Raw genomic sequence first — 12,169 nt, forward strand, 5'->3', positions numbered from 1 at the left:
TTTGGTTTATGTATGAAACCTTGATTGCACACTTTTTGGTAGGCTTAACAAGCTTCTGGTCAAATTCTGGTTGGGTAGAGACCAAGAGTAGAGGTTTAATCCCTAATTGGTTTGTTTAGTGGCAAGAAGTAACTAAACAAACCAAAAACATGAACGCAAAGGCTGGGGTCCTGTCAATTCCAGGAGCCTCTATTCTTTCCAAAACCGATCTTGATTTGTATGTTTGGGATTCTTGACTAATGTGCAATAATCTATTTAATACACTGGGCTACAACCCGTGCAATAATCCTGAAGTAGTGACTTCTGCTGCTATCACCACCTGAACATATGTCAGTACACATGTATGTATGTATGTACAAATGTATGCACATATGTATATGCACATATATACGTGTAGGTACGTATGTATGTAAGCGTATAGGTATATGTATATATATAAGTATGTATATATGTCTATATATATATATAGATCACCATGAATGTAAATAAGACATCATATGCCCATTCCTATTTCTTTTGTATTCTTTTGATACATTGTATATATGAAGATTCACTGTATATAACTGAATGCACCTTTCCTACTCTGCACCTTCTTGTATGAGCCGATGTGGCAAGTGAATTTCTCCATTGTGAGATCAATAAAGCCCATCTTATCTTATCTTATTTTTGACTCGTTGGTACGCCCAGCTGAGTTCAAGTTCCAGCCATATGGCCAAAAAACATCCCCTTCAGAAGAAAGAAAATGAGTTACTAGTCTAATCGTAGGTACCATCCAAGATCCACAAAGGTCCAATTTATCATAAGCTTGAAATTACAGGAACACGAGAGTCGCTCTCCACATTAAAGCGAGCTTAACGTCAATGCAATGCCAAACAAGACAGATGGTCCTCCTTATTAACCGAGATGTTGAGCCACCCACATGAACAAGCTACAGTATATTTGATCTAGAGAAGACGTTTTAAAGTCAAACAAGGCAAAAAGATGAAGTTATTTGGCCACAGTAATGTTTAAGTTTGGAGGAGACAAGGGGAGGCTTTCACATAGAAGACCAGCTGTCAGGCACAGCGGTGGCAGCATGATGCTGAGGGGATGTTGTGCTACCAGTGGTTCTGGCAAAGGGAAGGTAAATTTGAAGATGGAAGACTAAATCCAACGAACCTCAAACGAAAACAGAAAAACTGTGAGATCAACAGAATAAAACCACACAAACACCACATAAACTTGTCTCGAGTAGAAGAAGGAAGCTAACATAGCATTTGCCAGATAACCAAGTGATTCAAAGAGCTGCATCATTTCTGGAAAGGGTGATCAAATATCCAACCAGATTTATGCCAAATGTTTGTCGATGACAATAAAAAAGCACTTTGTCTGCTGTCAACTATTTAGAAGACAGCTTTAATTTTATTTTTATTTTTGATTTGTGTGGGTATTTAAATACCTGAGTCTGTAAGTATAACATTTACCCTGAAGGGAATAATAGAGAGAAACCACAACAAATTGAAATTTGTGCACCCAAGTCTTGTTTTTAAGAAGTAGTGGTTTATTTTATTATTATTATTATTTCACAGAACAGTTCAACCAAAGAACCAAAAGCCCCAAACCATTTTGACCTTCGTGCCTATGATGGTTGTAGAGGTAAGCTTCCGACTGATGCCAAGAAGGAAACGAAGTTCAGTAACTATAACACCAAGAAGCATTTTATTAGACGTTCACGTTTAGCATGCATGGCCTAATCTAATTCACACAGGTTTCCCTTAACTCTGCACCACCTGAGAAACAGTTTTGACGGCAAGAGGCTGTTGTACGTACGCCCTGATAAAACTGCACAAGACAATAAGGCAAATGGCGACAACAGTGGAACACAGCCTAAACCTATCAGAGTTAAAGACCCGGTGGCAGCGTGGGAGAAGAAAGGAAGATGGTTCGCTGCAACAATCACTGTTTGGTGCCAGAGAAACCCTGCAAACGATGATGCTCTCTTAACCTACAGAGGAAATGAGAACGACAAGTTTTAATAGAATTTGTAAACTTTTCTTTCCCCCCCCACATGTATTGGAAGTGTATTTGCTTTCACGTCATGCTAACCTGACAGCATTAATCCTGATGAATCCAGTGGCGTCACATGGGTCGTAGTCTCCCTGAACATCCATGCTAAAGTCAAAAGGAAAGAAAAACAGAAACCCACGTTGGAAAATGTTTGAAGGTCTGTTTAAGTTGTAAAAGTTCTGAAAGAAGGACGTTTCTATATCATAAAAACCTATTTATTGTCAAAATCAAGATACTGATAATTTCATTGAACATGGAGGGTAATATGGAAACTGTTACTCAGTTACATTTACTTGAGTAACTTTTTGAGCAAAATGTACTGTGAGGAGTGATATTACTGCACTGCACATTTTAATTTTACTTGAGTAAGACTATTTTAAAAATGTTACTACTATTACTTGAGTAAGATTTCTGGCTACTCTACGCATCATTAGTAACTTCATCGAATAAAGGACAGACTTGTTATAACCAAAAATGCACCAGAGGGACGCACACCTACAGTTTATGTTAAAGTGAGACTTCCTGTTTGTACAACCATCTTTGTTGTTTTAACGTTATTTCTATCTGCTGAAAGCGTTAAGCCAATCGGAGGTCAAGTGAACCTCCAAAGTGAATGATACTGATACGAAAGTACTTTACACCGTTCTAACATACCATATATACATTAATGGCTGTAAGTATTGGTTTCAGTGGTGTTATGCTGAAAAAGAAAAGTGTTTCTCCTGTCTGAAATTAATTATTTATTTTTTTTTTTGTATAATTCTTTATTTTAGTCTTTAAAATGCCACAATGTGTACTTTATGATTTTGTCTGTACGGTAACATCACTTTTAAATAGAAATGTAGATGTTATGAGTAGTTGCTAAATACTTGAGTAGCCATAACGAATACCTTTTTACTCTTACTAGAGTAATTTCGTGGCTGGTGATTTTTTACTTTTACTTAAGTAAGAATATGTTGAAGTAGTGCTATTCTTACTTGAGTACAGTTTTTGTCTATTCTACACACACCCCTTGCAAATATACAGTTTTTTCCCCTGCAAATTTTACTAAGTTTTAAATGCAAAGGAGCCATATTGGATCTGAACCAAGGGTTGAATGGGGAGATCAGGATTTCCAGGTGAGCTTTCCGACTTCAGGGGCCGTTCAGGAGGTATTTGATTTTGCCGACTTGGAACGTCATACTTGTGAGCACGACAGAAACGCAGCATAAATCCTGGATCAGCGAATGACGGGCCAAAGCAAGAAGAGCTGTAGGGAAATGAACTCAACTTAAACGTTCAGCTCTGCTGCAGAAAACGTCAGAGAGACGGCGCCTCTTCAGCTGAATCACGGATAAATCATAATGTGCTCTTTTGAAAAAAAAAAAAAGAAAAGAAAAAAGAAAGTTCCAATTGATTTTCTTCTAAACGCACCGTTTTGGCACTGTTTGTCCTGAATGACGGAGAATCAATACAACAACGAAAAGAAAACACGTCCATGTACACAGGCACGCAGAAAAGCACACATAACTCCATTAAAAGGAACAAAAAAAATCCCATCGTCTGAACTGTGAGCCAATGGTTGAGTTGATTTTTAATCTGATGTTTGTCTTCTACTTTTCAAAAAAAAAAGAAAAGAAAAAAAAAAGAAGAAGTAGTGAATCTATAACTTATGCAGGGGTCTAATGTTAAGACTGCTCTTTGTGTAGACACCTCAGTGAGCGTCTCTCGCAAAGAGCGCCGTGTAATTACAGCAGTTTCTACCTGCAGTGTTTAATACACTCCCTTACCGAGTCCTCTCCTCCCTGAGACACCCCCACGTCCCGGCGTACAGCTTGCACTCATTCTTTAAAAGCACTTAGCAAAAGAGGAAATTGCCAACAAATGATAGGATAAACATTATAAAAAGAAAGGACGACAACTAAATCATCAACTCTCAATACAAGGCTCCCTACCCGGCACCTGAGGACCATTATGAGCAAGTGGCCGTACAAAGAATACGCCACTTTGTGCGTGTATACGCTCGCGCACGCCTGTATGTGTGTGTGTGTAAGCATGTTATTGTGTTTTCCTTTAAGAAACCCTGCAGTCTAATTGAGAATAAAGCCGGCCAGGAGCGAGGACGGTGACATTTCTGTCTCAGATGGGTGCGGAGACGGGCCGTATTACCACTGCGTTAATGACGCCTTTTACTGTTGCCTGTGGAGAGCCAACAGGATGTCAGTGGGGGTTTTATGCCCAATCTGGTCTCTGTGTATGTATGTGTGTATCTGTGTGTGTGTTTGTGTATATATAGATATACATATATCTATATCTATCTATCTATCTATCTATCTATCTATCTATCTATCTATCTATCTATACATATATATCTATACATATATATATATATATATACATACATACATACATACATACATACATACATACATACATACATATATATATATATATATATACACATATATATAGATAAATGTGACAAGATTGTATGAAAGTGTATGCTGCTCTCAGTGTGTCATTGACAGGAACACACAGCCTGAATGATGGAGGTAATTTATAGTCTTCCAAATCTTTGTGGCTTAACTGATTATGTTCCTTCTTATGAAAAATGACGGGAGAAAAGTTTGCACTTCTACTCTGGGACGAAACGTTGCTGTCAACAGTGCAGGTATAGTGGATCATATTTGGCAAAACAATTAATATCTAAATTGTATTAAAATGAATTGTAATTGATTTGAACTAACTTTGGATCCGATCCAATTAGAGAGGGCCTTGAGATGACACTTGGTGTAAATTGGTACTGATTTGTACCCTGTGCACTTGAAATGAAGTGCACAGGGCAGGGCCGCTAGCAATGAGGGGCAGCCATGGTAGAAATGTTTGATTCAGATTTTCATAATGAATTCTGGAAATCAAAAACTTTTACTGAATTGAGGGCCGGACTGATGACGTTTTCCATTTAGGGGAACACAGCTGTGTCGATCCAGAGCAAATCAAGCCCGGCTCTAATTCCTCTAAAGAGTGACTCAACTTTTCCTGAAGCCAAAGCATTCTTCTCCAAAAAAACTGAAAGTCATAGATTGAAGGAGCTGAGTACGATCTCTGTTCATCTCTCTCCTCCTCACATAAAACGGCCAAGCCTCTGTAAATGATAAATTACTGGTCCATTCTTTCGGTTTTACAGAGCGCTGTTTCTCACTGTGGGAGCCGTATTCTCGTCCCCCTCTCTCTCTGACCCGCTTAACTACCATGACACCCAGCTACGTTCCTCCTAAAAGCCGGTGCGACACCACCGCTCTCCTCCTGGCTGAAAAACGCCATTAGCTCTCTGACTCTAGGGTACAACTGAAGTGTGTGTGACTTAAGTGGAGACGGAGAGACATATGGAGAGGTTTTCCTTTGGTCAGTGCTGAGCCTGCCCAGAGGGCATCGGGGGTCAGTCGCCTGAACAAACCCACTGTTACCACAGCTAAGAGGGCATGGTGGGGGGGGGGGCAACTAAGGGGTTGGGAGAGGGGTCTGCCCTGCAGGCTATGAGCTCAATGTTTCTCTGATGTCTTTGTCAGACAGGGTCAGTTTAGCACGCTGAGGTGGGGGGGGTCACCAGAGGACCTGAGTGGTGAACATGTGGAATAGCCGCACTGTGCCCAGCACATCTGTCGGGGTTAGGACAAATGGACGCTTTGATTAGCCACACGCGCTGCGCTTACCTGACCAGCTCCTCGTTGTACAGCGACTTGGGCGACTCTCGTCCCAGGATGTAAACCTGGCCCTTGAAGACAGACAGTTGGACCTTGCCCTCGACGTTCTCCTGGGACTTGGCTACGCAGTGTCGCACGAAGTCACATTCAGGGCTGTACCAGAAGCCTGCGGTAGAAGCACAAAAGATGGTCGTTATTCCATTTCACTGAGCGCCAGAGTAAAAAGAAGATTATTGGACTTCAGGGGTTAGGGTAGGGGGCAGAGGGACTGTAGAGAGGAAGGTAGGTTAGGGGAAACGGGGGGCTGAGTAGCAACAGATTTCTTTTTTTTTTTCTCTGCGTGTCCTGTCTGGCAACGTGGCACTCACGAGTGTTTTCTTAGTGCCAAAGAGAGACCAACAGATTCGCTTTCACAAGTGCCGCTTGATACGCATGCAAAAAACTTCGTTTAGGGCAGGGGTGTCAAACTTATTTTGGTTTAGGGGCCGCATTCAGCTTAATCTGATCTCAAGAGGGCCACACGAGTTAACTCATTGCAAGATTAAATAGAACTAATAAATGTGGACTTGTTGTTGATTTTTATATTAAATTAATTTCACTTTTACACAATATATTATGAATAACCTCAGCGTTTTTAAGAAAAGTATGTGCAATTTCAACAATACTTTTATTCAGTTAAACATTTACTTGTGCATTATGCATAAGAACTGATCACAGTGATTGTACAATGTTGAAAAACATTTATTCACATTTTTTGGAACTTAAAAACACTGTCCTGCATGACAAAATACATCAAACAGATACAAATTAAGAAATGATTTGAATTTTTCCACACCTGAAGCTTAATCTGCTAATTAAAACACAGCGCCTCTCGTGGACAATATAGGAACTGCATATGTTCAATTAAACGAAGTACATGTTTTTTTTCAATAATTGTTTTATCATTCTCTTCCTTTTATCTTGTCCACTTGTGAAAGTCAAATCTGATGAGCTCTTTGTGGCATCTTATTGCCACATTGCCAGACAGGACACTGGAGAAAAATAAATAAATAAATATATATATATATATATTTTTCTTATAATGATAATGCATTTAGCCACAGGGCCGGACTAAATTGTTCGGCGGGCCGAATCCGAAATCTGAAATTCAACCGAATCCGTTTGACACCCCTGGTTTAGGGATTATTTCAAATTAAACGGACACAGAAATGGAAAGGTAAAAGAGAAGGAAAGGAGACGTTAAATGGAAGAGAAGGTGACAAAAACAGAGCAACAGAGATCTTTAGCCACTCAGATCCCATTCTCTCAATGCCAAATTAAAACTGTCAGACCACTGTAATGATGTGGCACAGTGAGCTTTCAAATCTTTATGGTGCTGCAGACGTGTAAAAATGTGTTGCTTTTACCGACTTATTTTCCTTAATCATGTGCCTGTGCAGATTCTCAGTTATCCGGGTCATCGCAACAGCAAACAGGCTTAAATTGGAGGCAACCGGACTTTTGTTCAGTTCTTTCTGAAAATGTTTCAACACCTATCCAGGAGTCTTTGTCTTGTTCTGGTGGCTCGCACTTCAGCGACCTGCAGTTGGAGCGCTGCTGTTTTGATTTGTGACTTGATTTGCATCCTAGACCTAGAAGGCGGCTAGGAGGATGCGCCTCCATGTCCTTTAAAAACAGAAACGTTTTCAGAAAGAGCGCCACGAAAGTCCGGCTGCCTCCGACTTAAGCCTGTTTGCTGTTTCTTAATCTTACTTTAGCTTTTTTTTTTTTGCTTAAGACCTCTATCTTTAAAATCATTAACGAAGAGATACTAACAAAGTCGTCTAAATTTACTACGCTATGAGAAAATAACTGCAACAAGGAAAGAGTATTCTGAAACGAAACCTTCCAGCTTTGTTTTGCACAACGGGAAACGCCAAGTTATGACACAGAAGGAAGGATGAATGGATGGGGAGAGATGAATGGGCAGATTTGATAGACGGATGGAGAGTTAATGCATGTAATGTATATTCTCAAAGCCTGGACTCTGGTCGGAGCCCATGTCCTGATCCAGACTGAAACGCGGTGCGGAAAACGTGGATGAGATCGCAGCAAAAATGAAGAATTGTAATATTTGGAGATTTGTGAAAGAGCGGAAAAAAGAACAAATGCATTAGCCATCCTGTCTCTTTGACGTGAGACTCGAACGCTGCATAACCATGCATTACACATCCTGTCTCTTTGATAACCAGAGCCGAATGCTGCAAAAACAGCCTTCAGCAATAATTACGACAGTTAAAACAAAGCGCTTAACTCATGAAGACGGGGATCAGCTGCTTTTGCGACTTTTGTCCACACGTTATTATAAGGAATCAGCAAGAGAGCATGTTATGAGCTAATTTAATGATACGGACAATGACATAAAACACAATATGCCAGCAAAAATTGTGTCAATAAATATTAAACTGAGAAAATATTTATATTTGAGATTTTAATTGTAAAAACAGCTCCTTTAGTTTCAAGTGTGCTACTGGAAAACTGGCCTGAAAGCTGGCTCCCTTAGCCCTTCCCCTATGCCCCAGAACCAAATGGGACAGCCTTCTCGATAGAAAAGTACAATAAGGCGCAAGGGCCTAAATCTACATATATTTTTTCCTTACTATAAATATATTTGGCAGCAGCAAAAGGACTATAAATGAGTGCATAAAGAAGGACGAGACTCTTTGAATGGCAGAGGCAGCAACAAGGATCGGCTAAAGCAACATCTTTCATGCGATACGTCTCCATCTGTGCTCTTCGTCCCAGGCGAAGTTCAGCCGCTCTTTTCTTCTCGCCCATTTAGCAAACCTGAACCATCGTGAGAGCCCAGGGGCAGATGGGCGAGGGATGTGTCTATATACGCTCAGAGGTCAGGCACACCCCGCTCAGCAGGGGTCCTCCTCTCATCAGCGGCCGACCTCCACCTCGTCGTCTGGGTAAGTTGAAAGGCACAATGAGCTCCTGCTTTAATTCTCTCCCAATTGGCACGTAGCGCTAAAAGCGAATATGCCGTATAGGTTTACGGGGGAGTTTAAGGCTATATCTTGAATTATTTGGATGTAAATGTTTGTTCTGCCCATGTTTGCACGACTCAATGTGTCTCTTTATGCTAGATGTGTTCAGATGTCTTAGGATAGTAACATTGTTTTTTTTTTCCTGATGCTTGAAAAATAATAATGAATCTTTAATGTAGCCTGATAAAAAAAATTAACTCTTAATATTTATTTTGTGTAATTTACAATGTGCAATGATATGAATCTATAAAATCGAATAGAAACTGATGACCAAACCCCAACATTTATTTCTAAAGGCATTTTTTGATGTCCTCAGCGGATATCTGAATACCTCATACCACTCCGTATTTGGGGTAAATAAAGCTGTAAACAGATGCAGAGCAGGTGGATTGTTAACATAAGGCCCTCCACTACCAGCCGTCTGCAATTATTAATGATTTAAACCCACAATGGGTTTAATCTCTGCCCTGTTTCTGAACACAGCACCTCTGTGTGTGTGTGTGTGTGTGTGTGTGTGTGTGTGTGTGTGTGTGCACTTGTCTCCACATCTCTAGAGGGGATAACTGGAGCGGCCTAGCAGTCGGTCTGTAATGGCACTGATCCTATTATGTGGATGAAGGTGCAGACGACCTGGGACTTGGCAGAAGGGGGGGATTAAGACACCTGAGCCAAGAAAAGCTCACAAACATGTGCAAACATTGCTAACCGTGCTGCGGGTGTGTTTGCGTTCGTACGTGGCACCTATGCCTCTTGAGTGTGTGTGCGCGAGACATTAGAACGAGTGGACCCTGACATAAACGACAGTGAAGCGTGACGGATGCTTGCCGTTGTATACGAGTTCGGAGAACTTGATGCCGAGTCCCTGCTTGATCCGTCGGACCTCTTTGTCCATGGTAAACGTCTCGATGTCGAGATGGGCCTTCAGCAGGACGGTGCCTCCAGGAGTTTCGTATATCCCTGACAAAAACAGGAAAAAATTGATTCAAAACAGTCCCATGCAAACGTTTTATTCTTTTAATTTGTGCCCGAGTTAATAATTGCGATTTTATGTGATACGAATCTTCTCAAGCTAATTTGGATTGAATGAGAAGGTCTGCGAGGAGGTTTTCTTCGGGGATCCACCAATATGAATATTTGGGCTGACATCTATTCCTGCTGCATCGCATCACTGTCACGTGCCCAGATTGCAAAAAGGGAACTAAAAATCATTACGTTTTTCTTGAAATTAATGTATTTGTCCTTGATTTGAGCAGGCAAGTTTAAATGATCTGCCAATGGAATAAGATTTCTGCACTTAAAATAGGAACAGCTCATCTCCATCATCTTATTTCAACTGCAGCATATCACATTATCTTATTTTAGGATCAAAAATACTCATTCCATTGGCAGATAATGTTATTTACCTGCTAAAATCAAGGACAAACACGCGCATTTCAAGAAAATTGCACTTACCCTTAGTTCCCTTTATGCGGTGCAAACACCCTCTACTGACACACATGCAGAAATGGCAACAAGATGGAAATAAACATTGGCTTTTAATATCGGCCCAGTCTTACTCGTCCCACCACATGATGCCGCCATGTTTTACAGTAGAGATGTGTCTTTTGGGTGATGTTTTGCATGCAGGCAATAAAAATATTTCTGACAGGAGCACCCTGTGTTTCATGTTTGCTCTGTGCCCAACATGAACTGCGGTGGATTTTTAAACAAGCCTGATCAAGAATCAAGAATATTTCTCTTTGGCTACTCCAGTTCACATTACACATAATGAAGGCAAAAAAACAAACAAACTGACAAACAAACAGGAAATGAACAAGGGTTAATTTTTTTTTTTTTTTTATTAGAGGGGCCTTTCTGCATTGAGTTGCATGATCCTCCATAAGGGAGAGTCCACTTTGTTTCGCCTTGATTGACTGGCAACTTGTCTTTTTCCTGTAGACTTCCAGAGATGGGCCCCATTTTAAGCTGGTTTAATCAATTCACTAATTAAGTGACTTCTGAAGGCAATCGCTTACACTGGACTTTATTTAGAGAGATCACAGCGAATGCTTTTCTTTGGAATTTTTCTTTGGAATTAATGTTATTTTACTTTCCACTTCACAACTATGCAATACTTATTTTCTTACTTGTCTTACTCTATCACATAAAAACCTAAAAAAAAAAAAAACGGCTTAGCGTGACAAAACATCAAAAGGTAACTCAGCAAGTCACTGAGTCTGGCTTTGATAAAGACCTTTATCAAAGCCTTCCTGTCATCATTTTAATTTCAACGCCCATCTATGGGTCCTGTTCATCTGAGCGAAGGGCGTCAAGCAGCTCTATGAGTCATTAGCGACGTGACAGACAGGCCTTCACGGCGCTCACAAATCACGGACAAGCTTGTCCTGGGTAAATGACAGGTTGGGAGGCCCCTGCCAGCCTGGAGTCTGGACCAGGGCCCCGTCTACCCTGCAATTTACCCCCTCCGGACAGGGAGGGAGGGGTGACAGGCGCGAAGATGAGGTACATGGCAGGAGAAATGAAGCTGTCATTTAAATGTCAGCTAAAACAAAAAACGAGGGCAGAGGGACTGCAGAGAGGAAGACCTGGCAATAGAGACAAAAGCGAAATCTATGACAGCCATTACTAAAGTCCTTACACTGGCTCCCTATATCTCAGAGAATGGACTTTAAAATACTTCTGTTAGTCTATAAATCTCTAAATGGCTTAGCACCTAAATACATCACAGACTTGTTATCGGTGTATCAACCATCCAGACCACTCAGGTCTTCTGGTTCCAGTCTACTCCACATACCTAGAACCAAAACTAAACAAGGAGAAGCAGCATTTAGTTCCTATGCTCCACTTATCTGGAACAAACTTGTAAAGGTGCGGAAAGCCTGAGTTCCTTTAAATAAAGATTAAAAACACATTTGTTTAGGATTGCCTTCAACTGTTCTAATTAACTGAATTACCACTTTTTTGTTCTAATTTCTATCTACATTTTATTCCTACTTGCTTTTATTCTGTTTTAATTTGCAATATTTTATCATGTAAAGCACTTTGCATTGTCCCTGTACTGAATTGTGCTATATAAATAAATTTGCCTTGCCTTGCCTTACTAAGAAAGGTGAAATCTTGACAAAGCGGGCGTCGTTTACTCGACGAATACACGGTTTCTTACATGTTCTTTCAAAAAAATCGACAAAAGGCTCATTTGAGTCAAATAAACTGCGAGTAACAATCAAAGTGTTTTTTTTTTTCTTGAAAGTTTTTCATCAGATTAAAGAGCGGCGTGGTGCTGCAAGCACACAAACCCCGCTTAGCAAAACTGCTAATTGTTCACCGCTTCAAAAGATCCCCGTCTGATCTGGGACGGCTCGTGGCCTTTGGCGCTCCTGGCTGGGCCGCGGAGGGTACGCCGGGACA

The 12,169-nt window shown here is 40.7% G+C and overlaps 1 protein-coding gene across 1 annotated transcript in view; it reads right to left on the reverse strand.

Annotated features, from left to right (window-relative positions):
* Positions 1–1,670: 1,670 nt before the first annotated feature.
* Positions 1,671–12,169, reverse strand: part of ass1 (argininosuccinate synthase 1) — a 38,958-nt gene continuing 28,459 nt past the window's right edge. Inside the window, exons 12-15 of the mRNA XM_012874549.3 lie at positions 9,587–9,718; positions 5,739–5,895; positions 2,086–2,151; positions 1,671–1,984 (exon numbers count right to left, since the gene is read on the reverse strand). Coding sequence (XP_012730003.2) covers positions 1,936–1,984; positions 2,086–2,151; positions 5,739–5,895; positions 9,587–9,718 — 404 coding nt within the window. The 3' untranslated portion in view covers positions 1,671–1,935. The remainder of the gene's footprint in view (positions 1,985–2,085; positions 2,152–5,738; positions 5,896–9,586; positions 9,719–12,169) is intronic.

The sequence above is a fragment of the Fundulus heteroclitus genome, chromosome 8 (assembly GCF_011125445.2).
Source record: "Fundulus heteroclitus isolate FHET01 chromosome 8, MU-UCD_Fhet_4.1, whole genome shotgun sequence".
Classification (NCBI taxonomy): domain Eukaryota; kingdom Metazoa; phylum Chordata; class Actinopteri; order Cyprinodontiformes; family Fundulidae; genus Fundulus; species Fundulus heteroclitus.